The 18,536-nt window shown below is 58.7% G+C and overlaps 1 protein-coding gene across 1 annotated transcript; it reads right to left on the reverse strand.

Moving 5' to 3' along the window:
- Window positions 1–18,033, reverse strand: PLCD3 (phospholipase C delta 3). The gene is made up of 15 exons (XM_049636291.1): window positions 17,738–18,033; window positions 9,082–9,243; window positions 8,735–8,963; window positions 8,318–8,456; window positions 7,126–7,354; window positions 6,468–6,669; window positions 6,142–6,286; window positions 4,719–4,871; window positions 3,456–3,590; window positions 3,202–3,352; window positions 2,379–2,495; window positions 1,610–1,776; window positions 1,234–1,369; window positions 1,009–1,158; window positions 1–829 (listed from the first exon to the last, which is right to left on the reverse strand). Exons 1-15 carry the CDS (start codon window positions 17,874–17,876, stop codon window positions 741–743), a joined length of 2,343 nt encoding a protein of 780 aa, XP_049492248.1. The 5' UTR covers window positions 17,877–18,033; the 3' UTR covers window positions 1–740.
- Between the last annotated feature and the right edge of the window lie 503 nt (window positions 18,034–18,536).

Genomic DNA, 18,536 nt, shown 5'->3' on the forward strand with positions numbered 1-18,536 from the left:
GCAGAGGAGGGGCAGAGAAAGAGGGACACAGAATCTGAAGCAGGCTCCAGGCTCTGAGCTGTCAGCACAGAGCCCGATGAGGGGCTCAAACTCACAGACCAAGAGACGCTTAACTGACTGAGCCACCCAGGCGCCCATGCTTCTTTATTTTTTTAAACCAATGGTCTTGTTCTGTCTGCTCCAGGGCTCTTCTGTGGCACAACTTGAAACCTACTCCCAGGTTTCCTCGGCTTTCCCTTCTTAAGACGGGAAGGGAGCTCAGGTTCAAGAGCTTGAGGGAGGAGCCCAGGAAAGCCTAGCCAGGGGAGGGCCTTCGGGGGCACTAAGGCCTGGTGTGGGCTGGGGGACAAGGAGGGGGCCGGACACTCTGGGAGAAGGAGGCTGGGATGGCCTCCCCCCGGGGGGGCAGAGAGGAGTTCAAGGCTCATGTGTCTTCCTCAAATCTGGCAACGACAGGCCTCGCTCTTCACCAGCCACGACGAGGGAGTGGGCCGAGAATCCAAGGAGTGGGGGCCATCTCAAGGCTCCAGGGTTGTAGGAGAAAGCGCTGATGCCTGTTCTCAGGAGGGGCCAAGGCCACCCCCCAGCACCCAGTTGAGACTGGAGTCTAGCCAATGGCAGGGCGAGCAGGCTGGAGGGGCTGGTCCTCCCACCACCCCTCTACTGCGGAGGAGGAGAGAGCCTCCGCCACGGGGTGTAGACTGGCACCCGAGGAACCCCAGGGTGGGTCAGTCCAGCTCTCAGAAGCGCTGGATGCGGATGTGGACGAAGAGTGTGGCTGGTGACAGTGAGGCCCCGTCCTTGGAAAGCAGGTGGATGTGGCGGTACCCTGTGGGGAGGGGGACATGCCTCAGGTTCTCTGTCCCCGATCCCACCGGGCCTGGGCCGTGGGCTCACGGACCACATCCCACCCCTGGGCTCGGGGGGCAAGCTCTCAGAGGGGATGCAAAGCCCAGGTGAACAGGGCCTTGGAGGCCCAGACCCCCATCCCTGTCCGTCCCCACCAACCTTGCTTCAGGCTGTTGAGAGGCAGTGTAAACTGGCCCACAAAGTCATTGGGGGAGGTGGTGTCATAATCTTCTACCACGAACCGGACCAGGACCAGCTCTGGAGCCCGCAGCTGGAACTGCAGGGTCTGCCCCCAGCGGGGGTTGAAGCCTAGGGTGCAGGCCTGGCAGTCAGGAGCCAGCTGGCCCCCAGGCCCACCCTCCTCCCCCCGGCAGGCCCACCCACCATTGTTGAGCACGTAGTTGGTCTCCTTTCGAGCACAGTCTGCGGGCACCCCGTGGATCTCGACACGCACCAGGGGGTCCACGATGGAGTTTGGCTTCTCGGTGTTCAGCTTGGGCAGCTGCTGCGCAGTCAGAACCTGAAGGGGATGAAGGGGAGCTTCGGTCCAGCCCCCCGCCCCCTGCCAGGGCCCATGGCTGCCTGCCCCCTCTGTTAGGGTGGGAAGCCCCTTGCCCTCGGCACTCACCCTGAGCCTCCCCGCATGGGACTGAGACTCAGACCGCCCTCACACCAAGCCGTTCGGGCCGGCGCCCTGCAGACTAGGACCTCTCCAGAACCAGCTGGGACCCCAGAGTAGGGCTTGGTCCAGGCTGCTGACCTGGATGGTGAGAGTAGTTCTGGGGGGTCCAGGACACTCAGGGTCAAAAGTTGTGTCAGGCTGTCGCAGGCAGGCAGGTTTCAGGATGTAGCCGCACTGCCCGTTGATGAGGAAGCGGCCAGCATTGAGGTCCATCTCGTAGCCTGGTGTCTGGAAGTTCAAGGCCACTGTGGACACAGCAGGGTCAGGGCAGGGGCTCTTAGTGGCCCTCCTCTCACTGCTCAGTTTCAGGGTCTCACAACCCACTCCCACCGTGGCTTAGGGGTGCATCATAGCAGCCAAGGGTCCCAGCCCCCGTTGTCACCTGCCCTTTATCCCTGGTATCTCCCACGGCCAGAGGGTTGGGCTGGGCATAGGCCTGGGCCAGGGCTGGGCCCAAGGAAACCTTGGGTTTCTGTATCTCCATTTCTGCCCTCAAGGGGACCATATCCCCCCTCCTTTGCTCCTTTGTTGGGGCTCAGCCTCCAGAGCCCACTCTTGTCAGTGTTGACTTAGTGGGACTGCCAGGTGTGTGTGTGGGGGCGGGGGGGACACATGGGAATGGAGGTTTTTAACTTTTGCCTTCATGAAAAATGTGAGACTTTACAGTGTCAGGAAGAAATGTGTCTGATTTGTGTTTTCCCACCTACTTTCCTGACAATTATTTTAATAAGTGTTATTACCAAGAAAACACATTTTTCCACCTTCTGAAAAGCTGTATGCCCCATCACTGCCTGAGCCTCTCATGGTTCCCTGGAGGCCACTCCCTGCTCCTGCTGCCCCCACTCACCAAGCTGACAGCCTGAGTTCCACATCTCCTGGGGGCTGTAGTTGGCGGAGTTCATCCGCAGCCCCAGTGGGTAAACACGGGTCAGTTGTCGGGTATTGTGCCTGACGAAGCTGTTCCCTGGGGGAGGAAGTCGGCGCAGGATTGTGATGGCCCCTGGGGTGTCCCTCACCCAGCACCAGGGCCTGTAACCTCCCCAGCCCCAACCGCAGGGACAAGCTGGGAACAGAGGCTGAACTACCCCCACCCCGCCGGCTCCCCCTGCCCCAGGGCTGAGAGGACCTCCCAGAGGAGGCTACCAAAACCCAGAGAGAACCAAGGACCCCTCCCACAACGCAGCACTGCATCCCAGTCCCAAATCCCCCAACTCAATGCCTGGAACGCGGGGCCCCAGGCTGACAACCCGGCTCTCGTCCCGCCTTGGAGGGGTCTGGGGTCTTCGCAGGCATCACCTGCTCTGGAATTCTCTCTCCTGTCCGCACACCCGCTGTGGGACTCCCCCAGCCCCCACCACGGCCCACTGATCACCCTGCACCATTACCCCTGCCTGTGTCTGGCCCTGCCACCAAGCTTGAGCCCAGTAAAGGCGGGCAGCAGCCTCCCTACTCCCTGGGCCCTCTTCCCTCCATCCATGCTGGCCCGGTGCTGCCCACGTGCTGGGTGCTCGTTCCCCGAGCCCCGATCTGGGGGCCTCCTGACCCCTTCACTGCCCTGGAGGCCCTCTCAATCTCCTTTCCAGACACCAACTTCAGGGTACCCCCCACCAGGAGCCTGCAGGCCTCCACGGGGCCTCCTGCCCCCAGATGCCCCACGTCCCAGCTCCTACCTGCCTCTCGGATGAGCTTCTTGGCCTTGCGCTCGCTGAGGGAGCTGACCTGGCAGGGCTGGGGTGGGACCGGGTTGGGGCGCAGGGTCCGCAGGCGGGTGGCACAGCAGTACACGGCCAGGGCCGACAGCTCGGGGGAGATCTGCTTGGCCTGGGAGATGAGCTTCAGGGCAGGGTTCCGGCCCCCCTGTCCTTCCCCTCCCCATGCAGCCCCTCCCTGCCCAGGCCAGGCCAGCCCAGCCAGGCCCACTCACCCGCCGCCTCTGTTCTGTGGCCTCTGCCTCTTCTTCCTCTTCATCTTCCTCCTCCTGGTCGGACAGAATTCGACCGTCCTCGCTCCGAGCAGCTGGCAGCTTCTTCCCCTTCACCAGGACCCGGCCCTTCAGCTGCTGGAGAGGCCAGTATGGAAGGATGATGCCCTCTTGCCCCTAGGTCAGCCATTCAACCCCCACTATGTGAGGGGCTGACTGGGGATGGGGAGCAGGAAAGAACATGAGTGATGTTTCTAATAGGGAAAAATGGGCAACGACGTATAGACCCATCATCATGGGACTGGCTAGTGACGTCCCTCCAAACAGAAGACCACACGGCAGGCCTTACAATGGTTGAGGCAGCTCAAGACTGAAAGAGAAGGTGCCCTCTTCAGAAAATATCTCACATGAAAGAAGTGACTATAGAACACGAACACGTAATCATATGATCTTCTTTGTGCAACATTTGAAAGGTAGCTATGTACATAGGTATATACACATGGGAAAGTTCTGGAAAGACAGACGAGAAACTTAAAGATGGTTACTTCCTGTGAAATTGGACAGGGGCAGAGAAAAACCCATTTTTCATTGTATATACTTTTGTACAGCTCGATTTTTTTAACCATGTTTCATGCTAATAAAAAAATCAAATCACACACACACACACACACACACACACACACACACAAAGGTGAATCAACCTTCTCTGCATATTTGGATTGCGAGGAGGAGGAGAGTTTTCTCAAGGAGCAGGGAAGAAAACACAAATGTCCTGAGGGGGCAGAAAAAAGGTTCTGGGGTTCGGGAGGAAAAACCACCTCGGGCCAGAGAGCTGAGGAAATTTCTAAGGCCACAGAAGAGGTGGTTTATCACTGAGCTAGAATTCTAAGCAGGTGGCGGTGGGCAAGAGTAGATGGCTGGGAAGGGAGCTTCAGGTGGAGGGGACATGTCAACCAAGGTTTGGAGGTAGGAATGGCGGAGTCTGCAGGGACTCTGTAGGTAGGGAGGCAGAGCGGGGTGGGAGTGAGGGCATGGAAGGCCCTGGGTGCCAGGTGAGGGGGTGGGGTGGCGGTGAGGTGGGGGAGGGGGGAAGCGTGACGAGACCTCGGGGTGGCAGATGGCCACTGAGCGCAGGGGCAGAGGAAGGCTGAGGCAGAGAGAAGTGAGGGGTCCTGAGCCAGGGAGGTGGCACAGCAGTGGGGGATGGCGGACAACAGCCGGGTCCCCGCCCCCAACCCGGCTGGGAGTCTGGGGGGCACTCACTACCTCTGGGGATGGCAACTCTTCGGGGTTCTGGGAGTCCAGCGCTTGTGTCACCAGCACGTCTCCCAGGATGGTGCGAAGGTGGCGGGCCATGACAGCCTGCTGCTCCAGCCCGCAGTGGTTCTCAAGGGACAGGATGACAGGGTATGGGGACAGCTGGAGAGGGAGAGGGGGCAGCAGCTCAGAGCCACTTCCCCGTCCCCCTCCCAGGCTCCCCCACTACACCCGGACCCCAACCCCCTTCAGGACAGGCAGGCAAAGGCACACTGGGGGGGCTGAGGAGGCGGAATGTGGGACATAGTCTGGGGTCAGTGTGTCCATGAGGGAGACAGAGGGCAGATCTCCGGTCTCAGGGAAAGGGTGGTATGTCTGGGAAGCTGAGGGCAGCTGCAGAGATGGTTTTATTTTTTATTATTTAAAAAAATTTTTTTTAACGTTTATTTATTATTGAGAGACAGAGTGTGAACAGGGGAGGGGCAGAGAGAGGAGGAGACACAGAATCGGAAGCAGGCTCCAGGCTCTGAGCTGTCAGCACAGAGCCCAAGGCGGGGCTCGAACTCATAAACCGCAAGATCATGACCTGAGCCGAAGTCGGACACTTAACCGACTGAGCCACCCAGGCGCCCCAAGATGGTTTTGTTTTATAAATGCCCTTTATATGTTAATGACATTGACCATGTTGTTTATGTTACAAACTTTTCCCCCCACGCCAGTCTTTTTTTTTTTTTTTTTTAATTTCTTTTTAGGTTTACTTTTTTTAGTAACCTCTATACCCAACATGGGGCTCGAATTCATGACCCTGAGATCAAGAGTTGCACGCTCTTCCCACTGAGCCAGCCAGGCACCCCCAAGCCCATCATTTTTGAGGGTAAGATCTGCATATAGCTTGACAGAAGTTACAATTTTATGCAGATTCCATGCCCAGCTTCTCTGTCATGGCTTTCCCTTTGGGAGTTAGGATTAAAATGTCCTCTCTTGGGGCGCCTGGGTGGCTCAGTCGGTTAAGCGTCTGACTCCTGGTTTTGGCTCAGGTCATGATCTCATGGTTTGCGAGTTTGAGCCCGGTGTTGGGCTCTGTGCTGCCCTGGAGAGCCTGGTTGGGACTTTCTCTCCTTCCCTCTCTCTCTGCCCCTGCCCCCTGCTTGTGCTCTTTCTCTCTCTCTCTCAAAATAAATTAACAAAAAAAAAGGTCCTTTTTACTCCTAAAGTTTTCTGCTAGACATTTTGTGATTTTAACACATTTAATAAACATGAAAGTAGGGGAAGGGAGCCTCTCAGCTTTCTTCTACCCCACTGGCCAGCTGTCCCAGCAACACTTGGTGAGTGAGTGATTCTCTGGGCAAGGGGGTTTTTTCTGGAAGGACTGAGGATGGCTGGGGTCATCGGGAAGGCTCTGGGGCTGGGCATGGGGGTCCTGGGAGCTTACAGTGAAGGCGTGGTCACGCACAGCCTGGACCACGTCTCGGAAGAGGATCTTGGAGGTGAGGGTGTGGCCGTGGTAGATGACGGGCTCCCCTCCTGGCCCCTCCCAGCAGTCTAGCTCCACACAGCGGCACCCCTGAGCAAAGGCCCTGTGGATAGACAGATGGACAGGCAAGGTGTCCTGTGGGTGCCACAGGGCACAGCAACCGGCAGACCGAGCCAGGTAGGCGCCCCCCCTCCCCGCCGGAAGCCCACGGTGAGATTCGAGCCCCATGTCACCCTCAAGCTGGGCTCCCAGATGTGTTCACCCCACCATCCCTGCTATGGTACCTAACATAGGCCTCGGTGCTGCTGGGCCCCCCGATCTGAGAGTCAGTCAGATAGGTATTGTGCGAGGAGGAGATGAAGTAGTGGGAGAGGGGCTGGTCCATGTCCTGGAACACACATGTGTGGGCTGGGTCCAGAGCAGCCCCTTCGGGTGACAACAGGTACATCATGAAGCCATCCAGTGTCATCAGCTCATGCTGCTTGGCTGCGGGGATGGGCAGAAGAGAACGTCAGGCCACAGGGAGGAGCCCCACGTCTGGCCCCATGTGCCCCCAAAGCTCACTCTACTTAGTACCAATGAGCACCTATCTACAGACTGGACTCTACTCAAGCGATGCTACTGACTTCTTTGAAGTAATCTCTACACCCACCGTGGGGCTCGAAATCACAACCCCGAGATCGAGAGTGACATGTTCTACCGACCGAGCCAGCCCAGTGCCCCCTGAAGTCATGCCACTTCACCTTCGGCCAAACCCTGTGAGGAAGGTGCACTACTATGCCATTTTACAGATGTGGCAACTGAGTCTCCAGGAGGCGAGGTAGCCTGCCCAAGATGGCACCCACTGCCAGTAATCGCAGCGCACGCTTAGCTAGAAGCCCAGACCTGTCAGATGCCAAGACGGGGCCGTGTTGACCCCCACCCTGTCTGTCAGACCGCCACCTGTCTCATTGAGCTCATAGGTGTGGATGAGCTGCTGGGCACGGGCCAGCGTGGCGCCATCCTCGCCCTGGTCCTCCAGGAACTCCAACAGCTCAGGGGCGCTCAGCACGCGGTCCTCGCCGGAGTACCGATGGAAGATCTCCTCCAACTCGGGGCGTTTCAGCAGCCGCCTCAGAAACTCCTCAATCTCAGCCCCCTCCAGCCGCTCATTGTTGGAGTGGTCGCACTCCTAGAAGGCAGCAGGGAGGAGCTCAGAGGAGTGGGGGGGGGGGGGGGGGGGGACGACACCCTGGGAAAGCTGGCCTGCACGGACACCTCTGTCACCTACAATGCTAGGAAGGCAGATGTCCCCCATTTCGCAGGTAGAGAAACCGGGAGCTATCGAGGCTCTGGGTGTTGCTCAAGCTCACACAGCTGGTAAATTGCAGGGCTGGGATTCTAAGGAAGGTCGCTTGGGTTTAGTGCCTGTCCCTGTATGCCCATGACCTACCCCCCCAAAAATCCAGATGTGGGAGGAAAAGCAGTGGCCCAAGGGCAGGATGAGCCGTAATTCCCCCTCCCGGGCATGTACATTACCATCCTCACAGTCTCCAATTCACACCCAGGGTCAAAGGGCAACAAACAAGTGCGACTGCACGTGGTGCAGTCCACATGGAGCTGTGGGCCCCCGTGTACCGGGGCCATGGCTCTTCTGTCTTTCAGGGTCTCAGGCTGGTCACATAGGCGTCTGCCACGTGCCCTGGCTGGGCCATCGATGCGGAGCCCACCCCCGCGCACCCCTGTCTGTGCTCCCACATATGGGGTGTATCTGGTCACACGTGGAGGGGCCACATGGGCCACGGCGGAGGAGGATGCGCGCGTGTGCCTGTGAGCTGACTCCTACTTGCACTCCCATGTGCAAGCCGTGCGTGGTCACCTGTGCAAAGGCTGCCTGCAGACTCCGAGCAATGAAAACTATAGCTCTGCTGCTCCCTTTGGAGGTATGGGAGGGCCCTCCCTGCCCCGAGCCCCGCCCCTCCTCCAGCTCTGCCTGAGGGTGAGGAATGTTCTGGGCCGGTACTCCCATCCTGGCCCAGCCGCCTCGGGGGAGGGTAAAAGGCTAACTAGGCCCAGATGGGGCCTTCCCACTGGGAGAGGCCACTCTGTCCACAAAGGATGGTGACTCAAAGATCAGAGTGCGGCAGGAGCCCACCTTGAAGAGGCGGTAGGCATACATGTCGTTCATGTCCACGTTGACCATTCTGAGCAGGCTCTTGATCTCCTTGAAGCTCATCTTACTGTCCTGGTTCGAGTCGGCCCGGTGCAGATAGGAGTGGATCCAGGTGTGGGTGCTCAGGAAATACCAGCAACAGCCTGGGCACCGCCCCCAGCCGACAGGTAACTGACAGGGTCGCCACCACTGCCTGGCTCTGGGGGCTCCCGGGTCTAGGGGCTGTACTTCCCCTCAGCCTGGGGACTCCCTCCCTACACGGGGCCAGGACCGAGCTTCCCAGAGACGGAGGCGGCGTCACCAGCCTCGGTTCTGAAGACTAGGGGCCCCGGGCTCAGCCCGCGGGGCCCCCAGACACGGCTCCCCCCTCCCCCACGCCCGGCCCCCTGGGCAGGATATTGATCGAGGCGCTCGCGCTGGCTCATGGCGTCGAGGCGCGCGCGCAGCTTGCCCAGACCGCGCACCCAGCGCTGCGCCTCCTCCGGGGTGGCCGCCGCCAGGTCCAGGTTCTTGCGGCGGCCCTTGAAGGCGATGGTGAGGCAGCGCGCCGGCGGGAAGGCGCCCCCGAAGCGTCGCAGGCCCTCGGACTGGTGGCCCTCGCGGACCGCCTCGATGTGCTGCACGAAGACTGCGGGAGGGCGAGGAAGGGGAGGGGGTGGGGAGGACGGGGCACGCGCAGCCGGGTCAGGGCGGCGGGACCCGGCCGCTGTCCCCAGCCCGCCCCGCGGCCGCGCGCCCTGGCTCACAGATGTGCTGCGACGGCGCGCGCGGGATGCGCCTCTGGAACCACACGCTCAGGCCGTCCTCCTGCAGCCGGTACAGCCGCTCCTTGTGCCACGTCCGTGAGCGGATCTTGCAGAGCCGGGAGCCCCGCAGCATGGCGCGCACGTCCTCGTCCTCCGTCAGGCCTGCGCGGGAGAGAGGCCGGAGGACGTCGGGGCCGGCCTCGCCCTCGCCCTCGCTCCCTCCACCCTCGTCCCGGCTGGCAGCCGGCCTGCCTTCCTGCGCCTGGAGCCTTGCAAGTCCTCACAGGCCCCTCTTCCTCTCCTTAGCGTAACTCGTCCCCAGTGGTGGGTTTGGCTATAGTCTCTTCCGCCCCAGGAACTCGCTGGCTTGGTGTGTCCCACCCAGCCGCCCTGGGGAGGGTGCCCGTACCTCCACCAAGCAGCTGCCTCCGGAGGCCCCCAGAGCAGAGCAAGCCCTCAGGCAGCGCCTGGGACTCAGGCCTCCCTAAAGGTCACCCTTTCTGCCACTCCCTTCCATCCGGGCCTCCAGACTTCAAGACCAGAATCTGCCACCAGCAACCTTTTCCCTTGACGTGAAACCCTGACCATCAAAAAGGTAGTCTCACTATCTAACCCAGATCTTCCTTGCTGCCACCCAAGCTGCTCACCTCTGCTGTCCCCCCAAGACCAGGGAGGACAGCAGAGGCCACCTCTGTCACTTCCGAGTTACACAGCCTGGGTGGCAGCTGAGACTGCTCTAAGCCTCATGTTCTCTGTGCACAGAATGAAGGCCACAGTAGTACCTCCTGCAAAATCCAAACTTCAGTCAAGATGCTGCCCTGCTCTGATTTGTCTCACTAGAGGTCAATACCAAGGGTTTACGAGCCAGGGGACAACAGAAAGAGTGGGAATCCGGCATACTGGAAGGAGGAGGGCAGCCAGGAATGGATGAGGGCCCAGAGTTTCCAGAGAACAGGAAGCTGGATTTCTATGGGAAGTCTCCAGATTTTGCAGTGCTGGCAACCAAATCAAATTGAAACAAAAAAACCCCTAAAACACCACGGTATGGGCCAAATGAACAGGACAGTGGGCCTCTCTTCCTCCCTTTATTTTATTTTAATTTAATTTTTTTAACATTTATTTATTTTTGAGAGACAGAGCGAGACAGAGCATGAGTGGGGGAGGGGCAGAGAGAGGTGGATACACAGAATCCAAAGCAGGCTCCAGGCTCTGAGCTGTCAGCACAGAGCCTGACGTGGGGCTCGAACCCGCAAGCCACGAGATCATGACCTGAGCCGAAGTCGGACGCTCAACCGACTGAGCCACCCAGGCGCCCCCCTCCCTTTATCTTATCAAGTCCCCAATACTGGCTTTGGCTCTAGGCTTTGTGGCACCAAGACTCCTGCTTGTTGTAAACTCTGGCCTGTGGAACCAAGTCTACATCCCAGGACATTCCTCTCTCATTCTCTTGGAACCTTTGTAGGATCCTTCTTGCTTCTCTTCCTCACACAGGAGTCCTTCAGGGACCAGCTCAGACACCATCTCCTCCAGGGAGCCTTCCTTGGTTTGTCCTCAAATGGGCATTCTCCCTCCCTGATCACCAACAGCACTTTTTACTTTAACTAAAACAAACACCCTACCTAAATTGTAATTTCGGTCAACTTTAATAAACCCAAGGACAGGGATGAAGTCTCATAGCTGCACTACAGTGCTCATCCCAGAGCCAGACTCACAGCCAGTGTTTTGATAGGGGAGGCAGATGTACCAGCAATTGGGGGAACTAAATTTATTCTGCCCCCTGCCTTACCCTATCTGTCCTTTCCTTATGGGCCAGGGTTTCTGAACCCTGGCTGTGATCAGAATCAGCTGGAGGGGTTTGCAAAACCCACAGCCCAGAGATTCTTGTCTGGCAGGTGTGGGTTGGGACTTGGGTATCTATGTTTAAAAACCTATCCTGTGACTTTGAGGGTGACTATGACTGAGAATCACGGCCTCAGGGCCAGGAGGAGAAACCTACCATCCAGAGGAGCCTATAGTCCCCCCCTTGGGTTAGCCTGTGGCCCTAATGGCTCTCGGGATTTAGACGAGCCCCCTGGGTCAGTGCCCATTTGGTGCCCCCTAGCTAGGAAAGCTTGTCCTTTCCAGACAAGGAGCTAGAATGTGGCAGGCACCAAGCCAAGAGACTCACCAGACCCTCAGCCCCCTACACCCACATCTGGGCAGCTTCTGAATTCCTTCAACCTGAGAAGCAATGGATTGGGGGGCAGGACATTCAGCAGAACCCGTAATGCCATAGCAACCAAGCCTGCCCCTCCTCTACCTCCTCTCAGTGGGAGAGGAACCCCTATTCCCCTGACAACCAGGCTCTGCAGCTGGGGCCACCTCCCCTGACCCCGCCATCCCTCTGATGCCAAGCCCATAGTTGGGGAGGGTGGGGAGAAGGGGGACTGGTGAATGACTAAGGCCGGAAATGGAGGTGAGTCACTGAGGGCCTGCTTTGTCCTGAATCTTCCGCAAACAAAACATCGAGACAGGGAGCCTGAACTTCTGATCAGCCCGCCACTGGGACAGGTTCCCACGTTGAGAAGGCCCTTGCTCCTGACCTTCCTCCCCGGCTCCTCAGGAGCCTGTTGGGGGAAAGGGTGACGTTCCAGTCTGCCTGCCCAACTGGCACTGGCCCCTGGACCACACTGCTCCTGGGACCACACTGCCCCCGCCGCCCCCACATCCAGTGGAAAAGCCAAACAGAATGGGAGTTCAATGCCAGGCCAAGCCAGGTGCTGAGTCCCTGGGTAGGTGACATTATTTCCCCATTGCTTGAGCTTCTGACCCCTGAGAGAGTGAGAGGATTAGGGTGCCAGACAGGAAGGACAGGACCAACGGAGGTAAGGGGGTGACGTCAGGCCTCGGGCAGTGAAGCTAGGAGGCACCTGGCTCTCTGCCCAGGCACCCAGTAAACATTTATAGGTCCTGCCAGGCCCCAAACACACAGATGTTTCCTCAACCTCATTCCTACCTGCTTGGAGCAGGTGTGCATCCTGTCTGCCTCTTGTGGTTTCCGTGGGTTATCTATCTAAACATCTCTGCCTTGAACCTGGAGCTGGGCTGGGCCAGTGCTGTGGCCACCTTGACTGAACAGATGGAGTAATAATCATGAAACAACAGCACTAAAAATGATGAACAACAGTCAAAAGATAGAAACAACCCAGAGGTCCGTCAACGGATGAATGGATAAGCAAAACGTGGTATAGACAGACAGTAGAATATTATTCGGACATAGAAAGGGGGAAATCTGGTCTCACCCTGCAGCCGTAAAAGGACAGTATATGATTCCACTTATATGTGGTACCTAGAGTAGCCAAATTCATAGAAATGGATTATATGTCACGTATCCCTCAATAAAAAAAAAATTCAGAGACAGAACGTAATTAGACGTTACTAAGGCCTAGGGGAAGGGAAGAGGGGGGAAATTACTGGTTAACGGCTAGAGTTTTCGTTTAGGGTAATGGAAACATTTTGGAACTAGCCCAACACTGTGAATGCATAACATTGCGAATATAATTAATGCCACTGAATTAGCCACTTCGAAATGGTCAAAGGGGCCAACTTTATTATATATTTTTTGCCACAGTTAAAAAAAAATAACAACGCAGTATGCCAGAAACCATTGTATACTTTGAAGGGGTGAATTGTATGATATGTGAATTAATATCTCAATAAAGCTGTTCAAGGGGCACAGAGCAGTTAACTTATCCAGGGTCCTGGGGCGGCAGGTGGTGGAACCAGGATGGATTGAGAGTTGGGGGGTACCTAACACTCTGAAGGGCTGTGTGTGGCTGGAATGAGCTAATGAGCACTCAGTTTAGGGCCCGGCCTACAGTAGGCACTCGATAAATTATAATAAAGGAAAGCGAGGCAGTGGCCCTGGAGGGAAGAGGGAGCCAGGTATTCCCGTAAGTCTGTCCTTGTCAGTCTCATGGCCTCCAGATGGGCCCTTCTCCAGCCTCGTTCAGTGTTGTCAGTGGGGCTCAGACACCTTCTCTAGGCCAACCGCTCATCTCAGCCCTCAGAGACGGGCCACAGGGAGGTGAGGAATGGACAGGCCCAGTGTCCCAACTATCACCTTCAGCCCGGGAGGTTTGGTCTGTGTGTGGTCTGAGGCCTGAGCCGTTCTGGGTTAGCGGCCAAGGTCGAGGGCGGGAAACTGTCTCAGTGGCAGAGCTGGAAGGGGCCATGGGAAAGTCAAGTCCATCTCTGATCCTTAATGTCCCTTTTTCATAGATGGGCCACTGGAATTATGAGAGGGTAAGCTGGGTATGCGGACAGGGTAAGTTGTGTATGCGGACAACAGTGTGGGTTACCCAAGGCAAGGGGGGACGCAGGGGCAGTGCAGTGGGTGGGCAGGGGCCAGGGCAGACCAGCAGTGGGGGTGAGGGTGGGGCTGCTGTGTGGCTACAGGGTGTGTAGACAAGAGGGGTAATAGGTAGGCAGCAGGGTGTAAAAAGGGTAGGTCTGCAGCAAAGGTGTGTGTGTAGGTTGGTGTGTGCATATAGGGTGTGTGTGTGTGTGCGCGTGTGTGTGTACGTGTGCTTGCTCCAGTGCACACACGGGAAGGGTACGCGGGGCTCCAGCAGGAATGTGAGACATGCAGGGAACAGCAAAGGCCGACAGCTTCATGCCAAGTGGGGGAGGAGAGGAAGAGAAGCTTTTCCTGGTGGCTCTGGGAGGGGGTATCCAAGCCGAGGGGTCCCAAACACCTTCCCGCCCTAATCCTCTGGCCAGCAGGCAGCCCCAGCTCTTCAGGTATCAAGCGTGTCCCCCTGGCCTGGGCTGGCTGCCACACCTGGGGCCAGAGCCCGGTGTTGCTCAGCGCCAGAGTCCATAACATTCCTGGGAGAGTCAACAAAGTCAGGAAAGGCAGGCAGTGCTTCCCCAGTCCCTGGCTAGACGCAGTGCGACAAAGGTGGCGGCACCCTTCCCGGCAAGGCCAGAACGAGCATGAAGCCCATTTTGGGGCAGAGGTCGTAGGAGGGGGCACAGCATGCCCCCGGCTCAGACAGAACGGCCGGGGGCCCAGGCCCTACCCCACTCCCCGCCAGGCCAGGCACCTGCCAGGACCCCCAGCCGCCAGATCCACCCACGGCAGCCCCACTCACCCTGCAGAAGACGTCCTGGGCAGGCCATGGGGAGAGCCCTCTTGCCCCTGCGGCAATCAGTGGTGCGTGCAGGCTGGGGAGGAAAGGGAGCAGGATTCTGCCCACTCAGTGCTCTGCTTGCTGGGAGGATTAGGGGCAGGGCGGGGCATCAGGGGCACAGGCACAGACAGGGGCTCTGGGGAGACAGGGTTGTCAAGATAAAATTCAGGGTGCCCAGTTACATTCGAATTTCAGATAAACAACGAGTCATGTTTCAGTATAAGTTTGTCCCAAATCATTTGTTTGTTTATTTGGAATTCACATTTAACGGAGCATCCTGTATTTTATTTGGCAAGCCTATGAGGACACCTCTAGAGGCTGGCAGGGCCTCGGTGGGGGATGGGAGTAGCAGGCCATCTCCAGGCATCAATCCCTCACTCATTCACTTAGACTCTGTGCCAGGCGCCTGGGTTCAAATCCTCTCGCAGCTACTTCCCAGCTTTGAACTTCTCTGAAACTCAGTTTCTCACTTGTAAAATGAGGCTAAAGGTACCACAAACCTCAGACAATTGTGGGCATTAAATGAGCTAATATGTGAAAAGCTCGCTCGGCATAGTGTTATAAAGGTGTTAATTAGTATTCATTAATTCTGGCAGTAAAGAGCCACCATTGAAAACTAGGCTTTGGCGGCTGCCTCTCAGCCCTGTGGGCCTTGGCTGGTGACTTCACCCTCTCCACTGGGTCTGCACCAGTGAGGACAGCTGCAACACCTTTCCCCCTCCCGCCCCCCCCCCCCCCCCCCCCACGCCCGCCGGGGTGCCAAGGATTAAGTAGGTTCTGGACTGATGCAAGCTCAGCACTATGTCTGGCCTCACTGAACTCAAGCTCTCTCCAGCTATTCTCTGACTTCCTGGGGACAGGCTAAGCCCACAGCACCCCCGAGGGGGGAAGGGACAGGAGAAGGACCCCAGGCTCCACAGATGATTCGCACTCAGTGTGGGAGTGGTGTTCCCCCCAGGATGGCCTGAAAAGCCCTTTCTTTTCCTTGGGCCTCTTGGAGCCTTCGACCTCCAGGCCACTCCCTGCCCCGGTCTCTTGAGGGGACCTGAAATAAAATCTGTTCTCTGTTAGCCTAAGGGGTGTGGCCACAGGGGGCCATCCTGGGAGGAGCTGGGGTTGCTGTGGGAGGGGAAGCTACCTAGGTGCTGGGCCTAGGCCTTGATGGCCCAAAGGGCCAGGCCCCAGGACACCTGGGTGTGGTCTCCACCCTGTCCCTGGAGTCAGTAAGGCCCAGGGAAGCTGCATTCCCCAGAAACTGGACATTCCTTTCTTGGCAGTCACTCAGCAGGACAGGGCAGTGGTGGGAAGGGAGGACGGCCCAGGTGACATTCTGACACCCACATAGTTCCTGATGGTGTCACGGTGGGGGATGCCGTGAGCTCCCGTGCCGCTTTACTCAGCCAGTGAGCGCTGAGTCCCGGGCTCGGCGGTAATGATTTGTCTTCAAGTGTCTCTTGCTACTAAACTGTGTGCTCCCCGAGGGCTGAGCGCTGTGCTATTCATCTCTGGCGCCCTGGCCCCTGGCACAGTGCCCGTGGCACACTGATAGGGCTGAGCAGATATGTGTGGAATGAAGAAGCAGGCAGGTATGCAGGGGCATCACCCCAGCCCTCCCAGCAGCCACAGCCCCTGCGGTGGCTGACTCCTGGAACTGCTTCTCTGGCCCAATGCCAGCCCTGGGTGTCTCGGTGGCACCTCACCTCCCCACGGCCACCCTCCTCTCCCCAAGGCACCGCTGCTCCTCAGCCCAAAGAATGACACTGCCATTCACCCGAGACACCTTTCAGATCCCACCGACTGCAGAGTCCAGCCCAGTCCACCCCCTAGGTGGTTCTGGAATCACATTCGGGCTGCACCGGCCCAAGTCTGAGCACCACCATGGCTTGACCAACTGATTCCCCAGCCTTCCTCCTCTGGGTCTCCCCGATTCACCCCTACCTATGTACAACATGCCCCTGCTCTGCACAAGCCCTTCCTCCTGCCTGAGGCCCTCTGGGGGCTCCTACTGGCCTTTTAAGGAGGGGCCTTGAGGACACGGCCCCCACCTGCCTCTCCCCTGGACCTCCCTCCAATCTCCCTCCGGCTCTGGGGTGCCACCGGGGCTCTCGCTGGCTCCCCAGCATCACTTCCCTCTCCCTCCCTAGCCTTATTTCTTTGCTTCATTGTCTGACCTCCTTGCCAAAGGGCCAGAACTGTATCTTGTTTGTTGCTGAATTCCAGGACAGAGCATACCGTAGGCACCCAATAAATGTCTGCTGAATGCGTGAATGATTGGACAGGAGGGCAGAGATCACGTGTCTTAGTCTCCTTAAGGAGAGTGTCAGGCTCTCTCAGACATAGTCAATGCTCTCAATCAATTCCGATCGAATGAGTGACAGGAGGTAGAGTAAAAACAAGTGGGGGCAGTATCTAAGAGAAGGCAAGACTGGCAACTGGCACCCCTGATTCACACTGATCTCTTGGGCAGCCCTGCCCTGTTCCCCCAGCCCCACACCCCACCTCTCCATCATTAACTATTTACTAACAGCCCTTCCAACACACCACTTCAGTTTCATGGTGCTTTACATTTTTATAACACACACACACACACACACCTCATTCAAGCCACTCAACCAGCCAGTCGGTCACACTTTGCTCAGACTCTGAGAGGGTCGCAGGGGCAGCGTGGCTGGGCACAGCCACCATGCCAGCCTTTGCCCTTAGCAAGCTGTGGGGTCATGGCAAATTCTTCGCCTTCTCCGAATCGGTTTTCTCATCTGTGAAAGGGGAATTATACCAGGTACCTCTCAGGAGGGTGAGGAAAATTGAATGATGCCACCGATGTAACTACCCGGGGCCAGGCCAGTCTCTGGGAGATGCTTAATAAGCCACAGTTACATTTCTTCCCCGCAGTGACTTCCCCCAAACCTGAGCCGGGAACTCTGCCTTTCTGACTCCAAGGGCAGTATTCTCACCAGTCAGACCAGTCCTACCAGTGCTATGCGGCTGCTGCAACCCCTGTGGGGGCTGCAGGGTTGGAGGGCTGGCTTGAGAGGCCGGACTCCCCCACAGCTCGCCTGCCTTCCTAAGGGCGGCCAAGAACCCGGGATGCCCGGGGGTGCCCGCAGACCCGAGAAGGCATAGGGTGTTGGGGAGGCGAGTGAGGGACACCCCGAGCCTGTCTCTCCCACTCTATTCACCAGGTCCTCGGGGACCCCCGATCCGCGCCCAAACGCCCATTCCGGCACGCCCCGCGGGCGCCTCCTGGTGGGAAGCAAAGGCCACCCGGGCGCCTCGCTCTTCCCGGGAACGTCGGGTGACCCCAGGTATGACCCCCCCCCTCCCCCGCCGGAACGGTGCTGGCATTCCAACCCTCGCCCGGCTCCACACAGCCCCTCGCAGCTGGGAAACCCGCGACGGCTCGCCCGCACACCCCGCCCCCAACCCCAGACGGACCTCTGGGCAGTCGGCGCCCACCCGAGTCGCCCCCGCCGGTCACTGACCCATCTTCTTCAGTGCCCGCAGCCCGGGCCTCTTGGTGTCGCCGTCCGGGGGCGCGAGCAGAAGGGGCGCCGCGACCTGGGCCGCCACCGGGGGCTCCTCGGGCCGCCGGCGGCGGCTCCTCCAGCGGCCGCACAGCATGGCTTGGTGGGGCCGGGGCCGGGCCCGGGGTCTGCGCGAGGGGACAGGGTAGCGCGGGGCGCCGCTCCGGCCCGGCCCCGGCTCTGCGCGCGGTCCCGACCGGAGAAACTTAGCGGCGCCGGGAAGGAGTCGGGGGGAGGAGGTGTCGGGAGCAGGGAAAGAGGAAGGGACGAGGTCGCGAGAAGGAGGGACGGGGAGGGAGGGGGCGGAGCCGAGGACGGCGCGGGGGAGGCGTGGGGCGGTGGCGGGGAGCTGGGTGGCGACCCCAGGCCGGGAGGTGCCCCTTTGCGAGGTGTAGGAAGGGAAGGGGGCCGGCTCGCGTCCCCTCTCCCTGCCCGAGTCCCCGGCTCTTGAGTCCGCCTCCCCATTCTCCTCCCAATCCTCGGATCCCGGCCGCACAGATGACGGGAGCCCCTGTTGGGGGGAGGGGGCGGCGGAGGAGACGAGGATTGCTTTCTGGCACACTCTCCGTTCTCTGCACCCTGACTCGATGTGGACTCAGGACCCCTCCCTCTTCACCTTCCCCTTCCCCGTCCCGCAGGAGGCCTCAGAAGGGAGCCAGACTGGGGGCCAAATCTGCGGGGCGGCTCGTCCTGGGCCAAGGGTCCTCGGACTGGCCCGGAAAGCCGAGAGAACCCCAAGAGCTGGGCCAAGCAGGAG

This window comes from Panthera uncia, chromosome E1 (genome assembly GCF_023721935.1).
Source record: "Panthera uncia isolate 11264 chromosome E1, Puncia_PCG_1.0, whole genome shotgun sequence".
Classification (NCBI taxonomy): domain Eukaryota; kingdom Metazoa; phylum Chordata; class Mammalia; order Carnivora; family Felidae; genus Panthera; species Panthera uncia.